Source organism: Neolamprologus multifasciatus, chromosome 15 (assembly GCF_963576455.1).
Source record: "Neolamprologus multifasciatus chromosome 15, fNeoMul1.2, whole genome shotgun sequence".
Lineage (NCBI taxonomy): Eukaryota > Metazoa > Chordata > Actinopteri > Cichliformes > Cichlidae > Neolamprologus > Neolamprologus multifasciatus.
In genome coordinates this window covers 38,305,549-38,325,180 of record NC_140453.1, presented here as the reverse complement: position 1 = coordinate 38,325,180, position 19,632 = coordinate 38,305,549, and the positions used below count along the sequence as shown (strand labels likewise).

General features: G+C 40.6%; 1 protein-coding gene across 2 annotated transcripts in view; it reads left to right on the top strand.

Annotated features, from left to right (window-relative positions):
• The window catches only part of dse (dermatan sulfate epimerase), a 28,799-nt gene extending 10,306 nt beyond the window's left edge, over positions 1-18,493 (top strand). For both annotated transcript variants that reach the window (XM_085132177.1, XM_085132179.1), the window contains 4 exons: positions 4,611-4,864; positions 10,409-10,648; positions 13,037-13,244; positions 15,157-18,493. In XM_085132177.1, coding sequence (XP_084988303.1) covers positions 4,611-4,864; positions 10,409-10,648; positions 13,037-13,244; positions 15,157-16,903 — 2,449 coding nt within the window. In that variant the 3' untranslated portion in view covers positions 16,904-18,493. The remainder of the gene's footprint in view (positions 1-4,610; positions 4,865-10,408; positions 10,649-13,036; positions 13,245-15,156) is intronic.
• The last annotated feature ends 1,139 nt before the right edge of the window (positions 18,494-19,632 follow it).

The window sequence follows — 19,632 nt, the reverse complement described above, 5'->3', positions numbered from 1 at the left end:
CTCAACCTCCGCAGTTTTTGACTATTAATGGTGTAAACAGTGTTAATATGCAAGATTTAAATCAGCAGGTCCTGCAGGAATGTTGGGATTAGGGAAATTTTTGTGTATAGTTTGAGTTTCCTTTTTTTTTACCAGTGGTAGTGGCATGTCAAGTTATGTATTTCAGTAAACCAAAGAAGCTGTGGAAAAGGAAGACTTAGACTCATTTTGCAGAGCCAATTAAATTGTTTGTAATGTTGCTGCAGATCGCTTTGTGGATACTTGTGAGATAGTCCTCAGTAAATATAGGGTGAATGGAATAGAACCATTTACTTTTTTTTCTAGGGTTTTTAATTTATTCTAATGTATTCTAATTAGCCAAAAGGTTTAGCAGGACTTAGACATGCAAAAGTTAGCAAAAGAGCACAGTTAAATCAAAGTCTCCTCTACTGGTGGTCTTTAGATTTTTATGTTATTGTACTGTGTCACTGTGCCAGTTAAAATGCCCTCTCTGGATCATCATTAGGATGGAAACAGACACCATAGATGTTTTACACCTGGTTCACTTCACAAACAATACATCTGCAATAACAAGTTTTCCAAATTAATATTATACAAATACAAAACAAGCTACAGCAATATTGCAAGTCCTATTGATCAAATCGGCATAGTGACCGAAGAGTGTTTTTTTTTTTTTTACTTCTCCAGTTTCTTAGAAATTTCAAAGCAGGTTTTGTGCACCACCCATGATTTTCTTCCCTGCATCATTTCCTCCCCAAAGGACTTCAAATGTGGAGAATAAGTCCATATTTCTAAGCCTAATTTGTCTTTCTTTTTAATTTATTGAAATCAGCATTCGATATTAAAGATGTCAAAATTGATATATGTGATAATTGACTGTCTTCATCGCGCTACTATACAAATGCAGCTGAAGATTCTTGGCAGTACATGTTCCCAGTGGTGGAACATCATTATCTGTTGTGTCACTCACAGCAGAATTATCTTTCTCCCTTATCTAAACTTGTCAGTTTGTATGTTATAAAGCATTCCTGTTGTTTCATAGGTGCTCAGTGTGACAAGAACAGAAAGAGAACCTCAGGTGAATTCTGCTTTAAAGGGACAGTTTAATCCTTCTCATTCCACTGCACGGTTGCCATGTTCCCTCCAACCACTGAACAGGGCCAGGGGGATTTTCCAGATTGGCATTAGTGCAATTTACAGGGCATTTTTCACAACATTAGGATGTGTGCCACAGTGCAGAAAAGAAAAGCCACTGAGCATGTGTTTTCACGTCTTAAGAGCACACTGTGAGTTTTCTACTTGGCCGCACTTTTATTGTGGTCACTGAACCTCTCGGGGCCTCTGCAGAGTGGCTCCAGGAATCAGTCAGCTGTGGTATTCATGACCTTCAATTACGCCTGCAACAACCATGTTCCAATGAAGAGCTTCTACTTTGTGGCAGAATGGTGCCTGCCTCTCTGGTGCGTGTGTGTGTGTGTTTTGTTTTTTTTATTGTCATTGTACATGTGTGCCGGAATAAAATAAAAATAGTGGAATAAAAAGCAAACAAGAGAAATATATAAAAGCAAAACAGGTGTGTTTTGGCATAATTTAATATCAAGTTGGCAGTAACTTTTATTCTCTTTTCTTTTTTGTCCTTTGGGCAGATTTTGACATAAAAAAAGCTCTGATTTTCAAATGAATGAATATTCGGCTTCTGCGAAGGTGTGTGTGTCCATAGACCACAAAGCAGAGCTAACTGCATACATAACCACAAAGTTTAGAAGTTTTAATGGGAACTTTTGATCATTTTTGCACAAGTGCATATCTGAGGTTAGAGACTAATGTGAAGGCCTGGAAGTCTCTGCTCTAGTTGATCCCAATGGTGTTCTGTCAGGGTTGAGGTGAGGACTGTGCAGGCCAGTTAAGTTTTCCACACCAAACTGACTCATTCATGTATGTATGGACTTTACTTTGGTGCACAGTGATGTTGGAACAGGAAGTGGCCATCCCCAAACTGTTTCCCCAAAGTTGGTACTCTAATGCTGAAGCATTAAGAGCACTATGCACCCCAGCAGCCGCTGACTGATTTTATGTGACCTACCACATAAAATCAGTTGCTTTCACTTTGTTACGACATCACCAACAGTTGACTGTGGAATATTTAATAGTGAGGAAATTTCACAACTGGACTTGTTGCACAGGTGGCATTCTATCACTGTACCACACTGGAATTCCCAGTGATTTTATACACTTTTGTCCATGGAAGTGATTGGAAAACCTCAATTCAGTATAGCAATATAGTGTGTTACGATTAGGGATGGGTATCGTTTAGGTTTTATCCGATACCGGTGCCAAACTGGTACTTTTGAAACGGTGCCGGTGCTTAAACGGTGCTCAAACCGGTGCTTAAAGAATGGAGAACACAAAATTGGTCCAAAAACCTCTCATGTTCAGCTGTTTTTATTGTAAAAAGATAACAATGTTAGCCTTTTCTGCAGCTATAGGGCATATATGATATCACTCTTGGCTGGAAGCAGCTTAAACAATGGAAAAAACAAACTTTGTCCAAAAACCTCTCATGTTTAACTCTTTCCCACTTTTTCTTTGGTCATTTTAGCCTTTTTGGCCAGGGTGAAGGGAGTATCTGCCATCAAACAAGAAGACAGTTGCATGTAACTACGACAGTGTTTGCTAGTTCACCTTACATGCATTAATGTAATAACGTGGTTAGCCTACTCAACGTAAATTGCACACGAACAACATGAAGCTACTCACGCAGAGAAGAACGGCTGCTGCTGCCATCATCATCCGTCACCACCACACCTGCAGTAGATGCGCTCGGTGTGAGGTCTCGCAGCAAGCTATCAAATACGGCGCATTTTTCTGCTTTTAAAAAAAACGCTATGCGTCGCCAGGTGTTTCATCGGATTTGAGGTGTTACCTCCTTTGACAGTATCACAGTATCAGCTTAAAGCACTTGTTGCAGCTGCTGAGTTTGCATCTTTTGCTGTGAAGTACAGCCAGACTTTTGACCGCTTCGTCTTGGGCATTTTTAATCTGTAGCTCTGCTCTAAAAGAACGTACGTACCTGGGCCCGCCTACTATCCTCGGAAACGTAAAATGATTGGCTAGAATTCAAAGTGTATGACATCTCAGAAAAAAAAAGCACCGAAATGTGCGCTGCTTTTCGGTCTGGTTACTACCGTTTATGTCAGAACCGGTGCCATCATGGCACCGGATACCGGTACCCATCCCTAGTTATGATAGTAGTGAAACTGTCTAATGCACACCGTGCTGCAGGGCAGAACCCCACTACTCATGCGCCATTTTCAGTCAATGCAAAGAAACGTATTAAAAGAGTAGGAATATACCCATGTGGCATGATTTTGGTTTTACCTTAAAAAACATTCACTAAATCACCATTAAAAGCACTTGGTAGAAAGACTATGTGATGAAATGTCTAAATTGCACAAAGCAATGAAAAAATTCATGTTGGTTCATATCAGACAACATGTATACAAATGGTAAATACAACAGGATACATATGTGATCGGTCAGTATTGGCTAACTGCAAATCATTATTCTCCATCCCTTGAACTTTTATTAAATGTGCCTTGAATATATTTTTGTATCTGAAAGTTGAAATCTTTGTAAGTCTGTTCCGTTTGGAATTCCCCCCCCCCCCCCTTTTTTTTTTTAAAGACTTCCTGTTGCTTTCATGGCGTGCACTTGCAACAGATTGGACTCTTTGTAGCCTGGTTGCTGACGTTGCTCCAACTAGTACTGGATGTTTTTGTAGACTGCAGATGCCAAAGCTTGAAAAATGAAATTATAGCAGCATTATAAATTTCTGTGAAAGGTAGTACAACTACAGTGAAAGTCAACAAACTAGGCTTGATGGTTAGTCAAATTACCCAAAATGACAGTATTTAGGATGCTACACCCTGTGCTTACTTTGTGTCACACTGAAGTGGAATGCTGCCTACTGTCCTCTTTTGACCCACTCTCTACAACAGAGGTGCAAACTGATTCAAATTTACACAGGAGGTTTTTTCAGTTGAGATGAACAGATTTCTATTATTTGTTGTTGTTGTTGCTTTAGTGTTTAGCGATTTATCCTTGCAGCTAGACTGGAGGTGATAACAGGACTCTAGTCCAGTTTAGATCTTAAGAGAGCTTTTGTGTAGATCTCAGCACAATCCATGATGTCAATTATTGGCTGTTAAAATGCAGTCCACACATCTGTAGTTCAGTTCTCTTTAATTAACCTGAACTGAATGGTTGCTTTCACTTTTTTTCTCAAAAGTAACACTTTGCAGTTCACACGTCAGCAGTCTTAGATCCAACCTGGAGAGAATCTACCCACGCTGCATTTCTAATGTCTCGCTTTGTTGGTACACTTGTAATTTTGCTGATAAATCCTATTTAGCGTCTTTATTTTGCTTTCAAGGAGACCAGCCCTTTTACAGCTGCTATGTTAATTAAAAGCCTTTGCAAAGGAAGGCTTTCTTGTTCATTAGAAGCCATTTGCCAGGATTTTGTTGAAAAGAGTGAAAATTTCATACTTGCAATTTCTTTCCACTTCCTGATGCTTTCCCTTCTGTTTTGTCCTGATCTATGTATTGCAGGCTTGTTAAAGACGCTCCCTGGGATGAAGTTCCTCTTGCACACTCTTTAGTTGGATTTGCCACTGCCTACGACTTCCTGTATGAGTACTTGAACAAGGGCCAGCAGGAACGTTTCCTGCAGGTGATCGGCAACGCATCACGCCTGATGTATGAGAAGTCCTACGTCCGAGGGTGGGGGTTTCAGTACCTACACAACCATCAGCCTACCAACTGTGTGGCTCTGCTCACAGGAAGTCTGGTTTACATGATGCAGGGTAAGTGTGTGATGATTACGTTTCTGGCTTCGCAGATCCGTTTCTTGAGTTTGTTGCTGTATGTTATTCTCAGTCTGCTGTGCACACCACAGAATCATAAAACATTTTGAGATATTAAAGAACTTCTCAGGAAAAAGAAATTGTTTGGGTTTTTTTTTTGAGGCCTTCTGTGTTTTGTCCAGCTTATTGTCAGTGTTCAGACCAAGGTATTTATAATCCTCCACTGTGTCCACACAGACCCCATGAATGGGGTTTTTGCCATGTTCACATGCAGATTTTTCTGTTCACGGTGTAAAAGGTGGAGACAAACAGGGAGAAACAGCTCCTGAAGAAACACACTAACAATAAATGGTCTATAGCAAACATTTATCTACAGTCTTCTGCCAAATTGTGTGATTAAAACACACATTATCTTGATTCCTTTTCTCCTTCGTCACACAGACAATGCCTCTAAAGCGTGTTTCAGTGCAATCCTTTGTGTGTTTTGGTTTCTGTTACTTCCACAGTTGTTCCAGCACATTAGTTTCTCCCCAAAATATTTCTGTTGTGTTTTGTATGATTTTTGTATTTCTGTTGGTGCTTTGTGTGCTTTTGCAGCCTTTTCTCTAATTGCTGGTGTTTTCTGCACATATGCACCAGAGAAAGGTCGCACTAATTAACAGATTTAGGTAGAATCTATTTACTGAACACCAATAATGCTGTCCATTTGTACTTTATTGCTCACACTGGTGATAATTTTGAATTGTGGAAAGAGCCACAAAAAATTCTGTTTTGTTTTCTGTTTTGTGTGCCTTAAATGTTTTTATGAAGAAATATTTTTCCACAAATAGTTTGGAAGTTGGAGAGAAATCCTGCAAACAAAGCAAAATGCAGCCTGACTAGACGATTTTCATTTGTCTGGATTTCGTTGAAGGGATTCAGTCAAACATGGTCCAAAGTCTGATTCCAGGAATTCCTTAGGGGGATGGGTTGCACTAACACATGATCAATTGTTTTGTTTTTCTACACGAATGTGAGATATTGAGACATTTCATGCTGCCATGTCTTCCACTTAATCTGCTTCCATGATGTTTTTCTCTCAGTCTGAGCCTCTGATCATGTAGGTAAACTTCACTTCCACCGTCTTGGAAGGCAGATGGAAAATGTATGCATTGAATTCTTGTTCTGCACAACTTTGTAGCAGCACATAAAGCAGTACTAGACCTGCTGCAGGTTCCTGTTAGAGTAGAAGGACTGCCACGTAGACAGAGTCAATGTGGAATCTATCCAGCAGCTGGGCAAAATCACCTTTGGGTAAGCAACTGAATGATATGCACAACCTTAACCTGACTGAGTGGTAGGAAGAACACAAGACTGAAAGCAGCATACTAGCTAGTTAGCTCCTGTTGACTGTTCAAAATATGAGTGAGGGGATTGTCCTCAAGTAAAATTATTGTTTTTGCTAAAACAGTGTCAGAATCTGTAGTTTTAGTTTTGGTTTTACACTTTATATGTTAGACAGCTGCCCCCTTTTCTGGTTTGCTCCTCAGACTTTGGACACTGTTATTTAAGTTTCTCCAGTTTTGCTTTTTCCTTTCTTTCTGTCCTAGCAGTACAGGATTCTCTCTTACGACATTGTCACCACTTTCTCCACTTACTCGAAAAAGGATCTATAAAAAAATAGAAAACCCCACATGAGCAAGTGCTTGGTGAGAGTGGGAAGGCAAAGCTCACTTTCAACAAAAAGAAACTTCTGGCAGAACCAGGCTCAATAAGCGGAAGACAGGATTAATACACACTGTGGAAGAGAGTCAGTGATTAAGAGATTAATAATTACTAATGATTATATGCAGAGAGGTGCATAAACACATAGTGAGTGAAACCTCACTATGTGTTGTAATGTAAAAGGAATTGTTCCTCCCACAGAATCCTGTGGAATTCCATATTTAACCTAAGTTTACATTTACAACAACAAACTGGATTCTATTAGATAGGTATGATTCAAACCACCGCACTGCAGTACCTTTAACACCTACGGCATGCTGTAATCGCTCTAATAAAATATTATAGCTTATAATTAACTAAGAAAGCTGGGTCAAGTGATGGCTTTTCATGTAAGAATTTAACTACTAATTTAACTGCCAGCTTGAAGGCCTGTGGTACATAGCGATTATTAAACATTGAAGCATTAATTAATGGTAGAACTTCTCAGAGCAGTCTTGTAGGAATAGGGTCTAAAAGACATGTTGATGGTTTGGAGGAAGTAATTACTGAAGTTAACTCAGAAAGATCAATTGAAGAAAAAGAGTCTCCAACCGATCAATGCTACTGAAAGTAGCTGTAGATAATGTTACGTATGTGAGATGGTTATGAGTAACTTCTTATCTAGTGGTTTAAATTTTAGTTTTGAAGAGATTCACGGTTCATTAGTTCATTAGTTAAGGTTAAAAGGATACTTGGCCCAACTATTTTTTATCTGCCTGGCTACAGTGCTGAAGAGAAACCTAGGGTTCTTTTTATTTTCTTCAGTGCAAATGCATTTCCTTTTATAGCTATCCTTATTTAGAGAAATGGGCTGTGGCTGATTTGAAATGAGTCCTGTTCCCTATCATATGCAAATCATACAGCAAGAACACATTTGTCCTTTGTGTTCGTGTCATACATCTGATGGTGATTTTGCGTAAAAACTCTTTGCGCAGTTCTTTTGTGTTGCACATGTTAGTAAATGGGGGCCGCTATCTTGAGCATGTCCTTTGCAGAATCTGCCATGATTACTCCAGTTCACTATCTCAACACCATCGACTAAATATGTATGTGAAGCAGAAGAGGAAGGAAATCAAGACGTTCTCAAATTGTTTTCTGGCGTTTAAGATTTAGTCCTGATGTAAACTAAATTTAAGCTCAATTGCCGGGAACCACTGTGGTCACAGTGGTTTTATTTCTGCTCTTTTTTTATAAAGGTTACCAACAAGCACACAGTCCTGTGACATCTCAGGAAAGTTGCAACCTGACCTTGATTTGCTTGGTTTCATTTTACTCCCCAAAAATGACTTTGCTCCTGCTCTGCATTACTGAGGAAATACACTGTGTTTTCCTCAGCTTGGGTGCTTTGTTTATGACATATTTAATTTGCTTAAATGGTAAATGGTCTGTATTTGTATAGCGCTTTGCACTATACACAATCATCCAGCCATTCACACACACATTCACACACTAAAGTGTGATTTACAAACAACCTCATGCAAAGATGTGAGTTTAAAAACTAACTGGGGTGAAGAACTTCCTAATAGTTTGGCAACATATGATCGATTTTAAGTGATCCAAAAAAAAAGAAAAAATCTGCTTCATTTAAGATTCTTTTTTAGCAGCTTCATTCAGGCGTCATGTGTAACGCTGCGCTTAATTCAAACTTAATTTAGGCATGGCATTAAATTCAGTCCTGGCTCTGAATAACTGAAAGCTTTCCATTTATCGCTGCCAAAAACTACGTACTATATTTTTCTTCATAGGTTATCTGAAAAAAGCGTTTTGCACACTGCTGCCAGTTTGAGAATGAGTTAAAGATGTTTTCATTGTAGCAGTGTACGCCCATTCCTACAGGTCAGATATCAAAACTGGCCAAAAGTCATTTTATTATTTATCTGACACACAGGGTCAAAGAATTTTAATCAGTATAACAAGAGGCAGATCTGCTTACATAGACTTTTTTTTTTTCAAAATAAACATATATTAAAGAAACAACAGAAGAGTGGCTTGAGTTATACTGAATTTATTTATAGACATTTGAGCTTTTATGTGAAAAACATGGAACAATGATCTCTTCTTTGCTTAAACTTTGTTTAAGGACTGGAACTACTTCATTTGTTCAGTAGCTACACAGCTCTGTTAAAAAACTGCAACCAAATCAATTTTATTTTCATTCAAGTGTCGCAGCTTAAAGGCTTAGTTATGTTTATTTTTTTGTCTTCTGGTGTTGATGCATGAAGTGATGCACTCAAGATTGTAAGCGATAATCACCCATACACAAATATTTGATAGTGTTACTGTAAGTGCTAATGTCTGCCTTTTTGATCTTTAAGGGGGTTTTTCTCGTGTTTCTTCCTCTTCCCTCTTCAGATTCAAAAAACCCAGATCACCACCAGGCTGAAAAAAAGAAAAGCGTTGCTGCGAGGCGACTACCATTCTGTCGCTTGCTTTTAGACGAGTATTTATTGATCCGTCCATTCAAAAAGAACATGTCCTTGTGACATCTCACATATTGTTGTCAGGGATAAGATCATTTTTGTGTCAAGATGTTAATTTTGGTCCGTATTGCCTGAAACTAACCGGCTGTCCCGAGAGACTGAAGGATTGCTCGGCGAGTCCAGGAGCATTAGTGGAAAGTTGCTGTTTCACATTCCTCTGGAGTGCAGAGTGAAAGTGCTCTGAAGGCTGAGCTGGTAGCTGTAGTTCCTAGCACTTAGAGCATCATGCCCTCTATCGGTCAGCTGTCCACAGCGTTAGACTCTGTGATAACAGCTACTCTATGTACATGTGTATGAGCTCACATGCTCATAGAGCCTTTTTTCCCTTTTTGTAAATGTTGGTGTACGAGTACAGTGACTTGTGTGGTGTGCCATCTTTTCGATTTCTGGATGTTCTGTGGACAACATTTAGCTGTCACGTCATACATGAATGGTGATTATTAATACCTCTGTACCTCACTGTAGTAAAAAAAAGCCTGATTCTTCCCTGAGAAGTTGGGGTGGAAGTAGGTTGCGAAACAGAATACAGATGTGCAGTGACTGTTGGAAAACTTAAGCGGCTTGAACTCTGTTTCCTGTATGAAATTTGCCAACTGGATGTGTAGAAGGATATCAGCTGATGTGGGGTGGGACAGACATCAGCTGATCTGCCAGGATTGTGGTAGAGCCTGACTTAATGGCTTGCCTGAACTAACGCTATATGTTTTTTTCTTTCTTTCTTCATTTCACAGCAAAATCAAATCAAAAATGTATCCATGTTCTTTTCTATATCGCAGTTTCCTTTTAAATGTGTGAAATGACGGGATGTGGACATTAATTATTTTAAAGTGACAGACAGCTCTGAAGTTGGCTCCTGGACTTTAGTAAGCACTGTTTAAGCCCTGTTTGTGTAAATGTAGTCTTTGTGTCCCTGTTTGATGACTTGTAAATACCTGCTCTGTGCACAAAACCCAACCAAACCAAACCCATTCAGGGATGGCTCCAATGGGTGGACCATGTCTCAGAGAAGGGGGGTGTTGTGGGGAGCGTGTCAGCCAGAGTTTGCTGACAGCCCGTGATTCCTCAGTGAACTGTGGCTACAGTGTTTATGTGGCTGCATGTTCTCATAGTAGATTCGGTGTGTGTGATCTGGTCTGTGTTTATGTCTAAAGGAGTATATATGGTGCAGTGTAGCATAGCTGTGTGATGTAGCCACAGCTAAATATGGAAGCTTTCTTTATATGGCACCCTCAGATCTCTGAAACTCTGAAAGTGTTTCATGAACTGAAATTTAAATTTAGTTTTGGATTTTTTGACACCATCTGAACTTCCTGTGTTCCAGGTTACCTTCAGGAGGCCTACCTGTGGACCAAGCAAGTCCTGTCCATCATGGAGAAGTCCATGGTTCTCCTGCAGGATGTGACCGACGGTTCCCTGTATGAAGGAGTAGCATATGGGACTTACACCACCCGCTCTCTCTTCCAGTACATGTTCCTGGTGCAACGCCACTTTGCCATCGGCCATTTCGACCACTCTTGGCTACTTAAACACTTTGCCTTTCTGTACAGGACCATCCTGCCAGGTAACAGTGACACCACATGCTGCCAGCAAAATTAATTATGTGATTTTTTTTTATTTTACTGTAATGGTTATATTTAGGCAAGCACATAAAAAGTCAGTAACTTGTGAGGAAGTGTTTATTCAGCTATGAGTGGCCTAGACATCTGGCTTATGCCTACTAGAACGCTTCCAGCCAAAGGCCTCATTATGTTAGCTTAGGCATGAAAATTACCTCAGGCTGCCCCGCTGGAGAGCACCCTCTCCTCTGAACTGATATGGGGCATGCATGCGTGTAGTTATTACCTTTCTGGATGTCTGACAAAGCTGTGCTGAGGCATGCGGAGATCTGTGGTGTCCTGGGGGTTTTGTCTGGAGGTCAGGGCGAGGGTAGCAGTGGGAGGAGGGGCCCCCAGGTCAGACTCAGGCATTTTGCAGCCAATTGCTGACAGTTTCTATATTGTAGCTGAGCAGCAATTCTGCACCCAGAAAGCACCTCTAATTGCACTGACCAGGAGAGCCTGAGCTTCAGAGCCACAATAGCAGCTTTCTCCTCCTACCAGACAGGAAGACGAGGCCAGATTATCCCAAACTGGCCTCGGAGCAGCCTGAATGATCGCTGTCCCCTGTAATTTAAATTGCATGTCCATATGCCATTTTATATAAATGGCAGATTTACTTACCATTGCTACTTTTCCAGATAGATTTTGAAATAGATAACAACCTTATAATAAGTCAGTAGCATTTTGACATGTAATTTAAGGAGATGCGATTTTTAAATGACTAAATCCGAAATTTAGGAGTAGTGTTTTTTTGTCTTTCCTCTCATTAACTCATATGACATATAAGATTTATGTCATAGATATATGGAAACTGTTGAGTTTCCATATATCTATGACAGGCATAAAAAAATAACTGATTAAATAACATAAACACTGCATGTCCATACAAGTTAAGTAAAGTAAGCAAATTATACTGCTTGGATTTCTAAATATCATAGTACATGGTAATATACTACGCAAAACTACCCACGCCAACCATCTCCAATCTGGATTTAAGTGTGATTATGAAAACGCCACCAGAGCACAGAGTCTACTGGTGGATGAGAGCAGCTGAGCTCAGAGAGCTATTAAAAAAAGCTCTAAATAGTAACTAAATAGTAACTTTTTGGGCTGTTGAGTTTCCATATATCTATGACAGGCATTATCCAATGAGATGATTTTTGTTACATCGTGCCATATATTCCAGTTACCTGGTTTGATACTTGTGTAAAACCTCTGTGTTTACCTGAGCACTCGAAACGCTTACTGTAAGCCACATCACCAGTGTACACACGCTTTCATCCCTTTAAGCCCTGTCCATCATACCTACTCCAATGCATGCATTTGGCATTGCCAGGGATTGACCCATGCTATCTCCTGAGTTGGAATAGACCTTCTTATCATCCTGACAAACATGACATTGTGAGTTGTCTGTGTCAGGAAAGTGTGAGTGCACCTAAAAACAGATGCCACCCAAGCAAAATGAAGGCTAGGCTGAAGTACAAGCTGGAGGATGAATAATGAAAAAAGGTGGAAGGTCAGTTGTAGTGGGTGTTGCTGAAAGACTGTGGAGGATTGTTGTGTATCTTTGTATTTTGTATGGTTGCTTGTATGTTCTAAAACTGTTGACAGGATTAGAGAGTCAGTCAGTTGAAATATAAATGACCAACGTTCTCATAGACGTTATTGTCAGTTCATTTGCAGTGTAACTGACAAAAAGAGTTTACTTAAAGTTAAATGAAGAAAGGTTAATTTCTATACAGATACAAGGAATATAATTCTACCCATGGTCCAATGCAAAACTAATCTAAGTACTGCTGTGCAAAGGATAAAATGAAGACATTAACTTTGGTTTGAGTGTAAATTACTCAAGCAGGGGCTTTATAAGTCTTATAAGTCTTATAACTTTATAAGTTATAAGAGACTTACCTTGACAGTGTTTGTGCTATAAGTTCCCGAGTGTTTGGGTTTGACAAATGATTTACTGTGATAACATGTTGTAGTTACTATAACGGGTTTCTAAGAACCCTCTCAACAACAGAGAGCAAGAGTTTCCTTATGTAATTATAGACAACAAAACTTTGTGAACAATTTGCACTTAGTGTGGAGCTGAGCTGGGCCACAGAGGTTTAAGTTGGGAATGCACTTTTGTTACACATTTGTGATCACAAGCCAGATCCTTTCATAATGAGTTTTGCATGGTTAAGTTTTGTAATTTGCAAAGATTCATAGTGTTTAAAGTGCTATTTTTGCACATTTTTTGGCTCTACAAACCTGAAACTCACTCAGTACAACATTTTATTTGTCATGTGTATCCTTTACAAATGAAATATGGTGTTTTTGTCTTCTTTGTGTTTTCACCATCTCACCAGGATTTCAGCGAACTGTAGCAATTGCAGATTCCAACTATAACTGGTTCTACGGGCCAGAGAGCCAGCTGGTATTTTTGGACCGCTATGTGTTGCGTAATGGCAGTGGAAACTGGCTGGCAGATCTGATTCATCAAAACAGGGTAATGGAAGGGCCGGGGCAAGCTGGAAAAGGCCAGCGATGGTGTACTCTCCACACAGAGTTCATTTGGTAAGCTCCTCAGGTTAATTTCATCATTTTTTTTGTTAGTGACAGTACTTTAACATACACTTCTGCACATCTTGTCAGGGGTCACTTTTTGGTCATTTGGTCAATTTTGCATGTATATTTAAATGGATAATATGATAAATTGTTGCCTTTTTTTACACTTGCCAATGTTAGGCTGGAAGATCATCCATTTAACAGGACAGATGGCCATGAGAGGTGCCCGTCTCTTGGCAATGAGCATGAGACAGGCCCCCACTAATTATTCTTGCATCAACTGCGGCTGCATGGCATTAGCTGAGAGAACTGCAAGGCAGCACTCGAGCCTGACATCCTGACTGTCAAAGTTTTGCTGTCAGCTGTTTCTCACTGCAACATTTCAGCTACTGGGAGGCCTTGGTCACCGACCTTTGGGTGCTAACCAACACCTAACAAGTGTATTGTGGCTTTCTCCCTTGAAAGCAACAGGCTTGCAGATTTTTCTATACTTGGATAATTAGTTGACATGCGGCCCTACTCAGATGCAGACTGTCTTAGACATAAAAACTCTTCTTGTGTTTGTTCAGTTGCTGGGGAAACTGACAGAAGTCGTGGAAGCCACTGGGGCTTCTTTCTTGGGGCCCCCTGCAGGTTTGGATCAACAGCTTGGGCCTTGACCCCCAGATGGACCAAAACAGGCCAGTGGTAGTGTTGAAGTAGTGCCTTCAGTCTGTGGACACCTGGAGGAACTGGACTTTTTTTGACTCGTGGTATTCCTTTGCATCACTTCCCTTCCACGGGGAAGTGGTGGTTATAGATTCCTCCCTCTAAGGCTGTGGTGCTGTGTGAGACCACAAGATAACATGTATCATGATAACCAATGGGGGCACCAGATCAGGTCAGTTCCTGGAGGCTCAGCAGCTCTTAACATGAGCCTCTCCTCACCTTCTGAGAATGAGTCAGACATCATTTCTGACTAAAAGTCCCCTGGTATATGAGAGGAGGCTGAAGCCAGTGGTAGATCTAGCAAAGGCATGGCGACAAGTGATCTGTTTGCTTTGGAAACATCAACGCACTCACATACTTGACATACTTTGCCCTGTTCAGGCTCTAAGACTGTACATTGACATGACTCCTGGCTTCTGTAAGATAGATGCAGTCTTGGTCTATCATGAGAGGCACAAACAGAGGCTTTTACACTGGGTTGTTGATACCATTTCAGAAGTGTAGAGACTTCAGGGCCTCCAAATTTCACCTGTGAAATGTCCTTCCACCAGGAGTGGAGCTGTGGAGAGATGTTTCCCTCAGTGACATCTGTGCCACAGTTCTTGAGCTTCTTCCTGTACCTTTGCCTGCTTCTGCAGGGTTAATGTGGTCAACCCTCATCCTGTGGTGACAGCAGCTGTGCAGGGCCCTTTGGTCTGTGACTGAGTTGTTGTCTGAATCTCTTGTGACTTTGTTGGCATGAGTCATCCAGGTACTTAATGTCTTCTCTGGCGGTCAGCATTAAATAGATCAGTGCCAGTCTCTGTGTTTACATGTGCTCAATTAACCTTGATTAACATTTTAATACTATTAATTAATATTTTAATATTATTTTAAAATAAAAATGACTGCTCTAGGATAATAACACCAGCCACAGCCCAGTCAATGATGGTTCTTTTAAATGGTGTAATGAGTCTGATACTCAGTTAAACATATTTAAGATGAAATATAGTCATTGATTTTAGAAAATCCACTCATATACATAATGGATGTGGTTTTGCATTGTCTTGCTCAAATTTTCAGACAATTTCTTTTTCCTTGAAAGGTTTGAAAATTTGCAAATATTTTTCCTGATTTCAGGAAATATTGGTACATGAATTGGTACATTTATTTTTAGATAGCATCCCAACTTTTTGGATTTGGGGTCAATAATATATGTCCTCTGGTTCTGCAGGTATGACCCAGGCCTGGTCCCCAAACCCCCATCAGATTTTGGAACACCCAAGCTCCACTACTTTGAGGACTGGGGCGTGGTAACATATGGAAGCGCTTTACCTGTCAAAACCAACAGCTCTTTTCTGTCCTTCAAGTCAGGGAAGCTGGGGGGACGTGCCATCTTTGACATTGTTCATAAGAACAAGTACAAAGAGTGGATTAAAGGGTGGAGGAACTTTAATGCCGGCCACGAACACCCTGATCAGAACTCTTTCACGTTTGCGCCCAACGGTGTCCCGTTCGTCACTGAGGCACTCTATGGACCAAAGTATACCTTGTTAAACAATGCAGTTTTGTTTAGCTCAGCCTTCTCAGGGAGTTGCTTTAAGCCATGGGCTGGACAGGTTACAGAAGCCTGTGATTCCAAGTGGTTAAAGTACAAGGTGGGGCCAGCTGCTGATGCTCAGGGGAGAGTGGAAGCTGCTATAGAGAGGAAGGGCATGATCTTTATCCGAGGAGAAGGACGTTCTGCTTACAATCCAGAACTGAAGATCAGGAATGTCCAGAGGAACCTGCTCCTTCTTCATCCACAGCTCCTGCTTGTTGTCGACCACATCCATCTGGATCCTGACAGCCCCGTCCGTGCCATGAGTGCCTTCTTTCACAACACGGAGCTGCCATTCCAAGGTACAAAGGTAGATGGTGTTCATGGAGCGTTTATATCACACGGGGAGGATAAATATAAGATGTTCTGGATGGACGACACAAACTACAGTAACAAAGGGGTGGTAGGCTACTGGAATTACCCTCGAGGATACCCTTATAATGGCTCCAACTATGTGAATGTCACAATGCCATTGAGGTACCCTCACACTAGGATGGCCTACATTTTCTTTGGACCAGGTGTGGATGTGCAGAGCTTTAGCCTGCGTGGAGATAATGAGAGGGTGGATATCTACCTGGCCACCAAGAAACACATCTACACAATTTACCTGTTGACTGCAGAGGTCACCAGCAAGCCACTTTTTGCCATGGTGCTATTGGACAACGAGAAGATCGTATTTGAGAAGGAAGCAGCTGAGGTTAGCAGCTTTCCAGAGGAAGTGGAGGAATACGTCAGCCTAATGGAGGACAACCTCCAACACGTCAAGCCCGTCTTCCAGCAGATGGAGAGGCACATCCTTGGACGGGTCCTCAACACCGTCAGCTTCCGAAAGACAGCAGAGCGCCTCCTCCAGTTCACTGACAAGAAGAAGACGGAGGAAGCTATTGAGAAGATGTTCGCTATGTCCAGAAAACAGAGCAAAGGTAAGGGGGGGAAGAGAGTGAACCTCGGAGACAAGCTCTCAGAGACTCTACCTGACATTTTTGCACAGATTGAGGTGAACGAAAAGAAAGAGAGACAGAGAACTTCAAAGCGCACATATGATGACAGTCCAGAAGAGGGCGATGCAGATACACGAGCCTTTGTGGATTACGCGGACAGCCGCAAGAACAGAAAGGGGGGCTTTTTTAAGGGTCGCAAATTCAAGGAAGTTCACATGGTCGCCACAGCAGGAAGCGACAGTTTACCCAGCACGGCTTCCTACATACGCCTGTTCCTCCTCCTGAACATGGCCACCTTCTTTTTACTGCTGGCTGTACTGCTGACTCGCTTTAAGAGGGGTCGGAGTCTGTACACACAGAGATGTTTCTACAGCATCCTTCTGATCGACTGCTTCATCCTGCTGTACCTCTACTCCTCCTGCTCTCACACGCAGTGCTGACATCACGAGTGTACTGAGCACGCCAGCTGATCCGTGTGCAGTTTGAATGACCTCACACCTCACTCTGAGCCAGGTCTTATGACAGGATAGTAAGGCCACTGTTCCATAAAACAGAACTGAGATTTCAAGAAAATAAAATGGGAAAAAGGTGGAATGTTCAAAGATTAATTTTACAAGAAAAGTGTTGATGGTGTGAGACAAAGTTAAATCACAAATCCAGCTTCCATCACATAGTATGAGCATCTTGTAACATTACAGCTGGTATCAGTCAGGCAAGTTTTGCTCCTAATCTCATGATTTCTAGCGCATCTTATTATCACCTGTATTGTTGTAATATCACAACTTTTGCTTTTATTCTCACGAGTGTGTAATAATTCCAAAGCCAAGAATGAAATCATGGTCCAAACATTCACCATAACATCTTCTCGTACTGCGATACCCGCATGGAGCTGTAAACGCCAAGTTAAAGAGTGCTAGGCTGGTGAAAGCTGTAATGATGTCAGACTGCTCAGGTAAATAATGAACTTGAAATACAGAATCAGAATAATAGAGAGTTTGTTTGTGGTGTGTTTATTTTTCATTTCAAGCACAAAGAGAAAGCAGCATATATGTCCCAGTGGGAGGGCACTAAAGGTATCCACGGTGTACTTTCAGCTCCTCCCTTATTTCCACAGTGGATGGATCCATGTTTTGATTAGGCACAGAATTTATACCAGATTTTACTCTTATTTTTTAATTTTTATATGTATAAAAAACAGTTAATGGTAATGTTAGATAATTAATTTGCATGAGCTAATTTAATGTTTGTTGCTTTTTTCTGAGAAACATTCCCTGACTCAGGATTGGCAGAGAGTCAGCTTTGTGAAACACTGGCAGAAATGTTAAACCCCGCCCCCACCCACATATACTTCTAATAATTTGTTTTATTTGAATAAAAACAACTTTTTAGCATTTGAAGATTTTTATTTGAACTTTTTTGCGTACAAAACAATCTTGGAATGTTGACTTTAATGTTGTGATATAAATCTTAAAGTTCTGTACTTACACAGCCCAAAATCACACATTTACCTCAGGGCTACTTAATGATTACTGATCTATAGATCAGGACTGCATTCTGGTAATGAGTGTATACTTATGGGAAAAAACAGTAGTCTTTTTTTTTGTCATCTCACAGAAAAATCATAGTATGAGACATGCAGTATACATAAACATTTACTGTAAGAGTTTTGTCTTTTCCATGTGGGTATTTCTGAAGTCTCTGACTGTTTCTAACAGTGGCTTTAATTCTGTGGGATGTAATGAGTGTCTGTTTAGGAAAAGCAGTGATTCCAAGTAGGAATGTTTGAATTGTCAAGATAAGAGGAGACGACCTCTAATATAATAAGCTTCTGTGGAGCTTTAGAGATCTGTGTGAAGTACTCTGAGGTGTTCTCAACTACAATGCCATCTCCACATTTGTACTTGAGATTTGTCCTGCTCTACACAATTGATAGCAACACTTGTAAATGTATATATTTTATGTTAAAGCGAAAATATATTTTTTGGTCTCTCTTTTTTTACCATTTGTAAATAAAGTTAGAACATGCAGAAGTTTCAATTCGCTGTGTGTTGTGTCCTGTAAGCGTGTTACAGTATGAGCAGTACTATGGCCACGGCACCATTACAGCTGTGGAATCAAATGCTGATCAACACTTCAGTGTGTTACATCACTTATTTTTTCATGTACCGTTGGCTGACAGGGTTGTAATTTGGTGTAACATTAGAGTTTGGCCCAGTGAAGTTTAGCTAGCAAAGCTGTATTTATAAACTGTACAGATGTAATGCACAGACACATTCATCTGATAATTGTTAGGTAACAGACTTCTTGGACCATCTCTAGCACACAATGCACAATATTATTTGTCAGATAGTTTTATTAAAAGTTTATTTTCCAAAAAATACTAAAAGTACAAACAGTCTGTGTGGTCTAATTCAGGGATGCTAGTTAGTAGAGGTGTGGACTAACATGTCAATAAAGCAGCCACACCCCTAACCTTGAGCCTTTCCTGAAAATATACAGTTGCTATGAAAGGAGAAATTAACCACAAAGGCCAAAACTGATGTTTTCTATCAGGCTGTGAAATGTTTGTGTGTTTAAAAATGGGTGGTTGACTTTCTTTTTTGGACATTAGAGGAACTGCAGTTTTTTGGCACCTTGTTTGCGTTATTGTTCAGCTCCAGATGAACACATGTGGAATGACACCGGCACCCCCTGAAATATGTCTGTTCTGCCTCATTCGTAGTCTCCACAATGCCAATCCATTGTACACATCATGAGCGCAGCTTGTCTCTATTACTGTAGCAGAAAGTGGTGGAGGAGGAAATATTTGGAGTTGTCACATTATCTGCTGACTCCACACAGACAACAATGATAAGCAGTCATCAGCAGCTCTCATATTCCAGCTGCACTGTTTTGTTGTTGTTTTGGAATAAAACCTACCTCACGTTGTCTCTTGTTGAGACAGTAGCTGATGTAACTGAAACATCACTGGCTGGCCTTTTATTGACTTCCATCAGCTCCCAGTTTGGGAGCTGATTCCTCCACTCCTCACAAAAATACTGTGAGCTGTTTCTTTATGATTGAGCAGATAAATACCTCCAGATGTGTTCCCAGCTTCTTGCCTTACATGAAGACCGGCATCTGTTGACCTGTTTAAATGCTCATTTATTTCCTTTACTTCAATAACAAA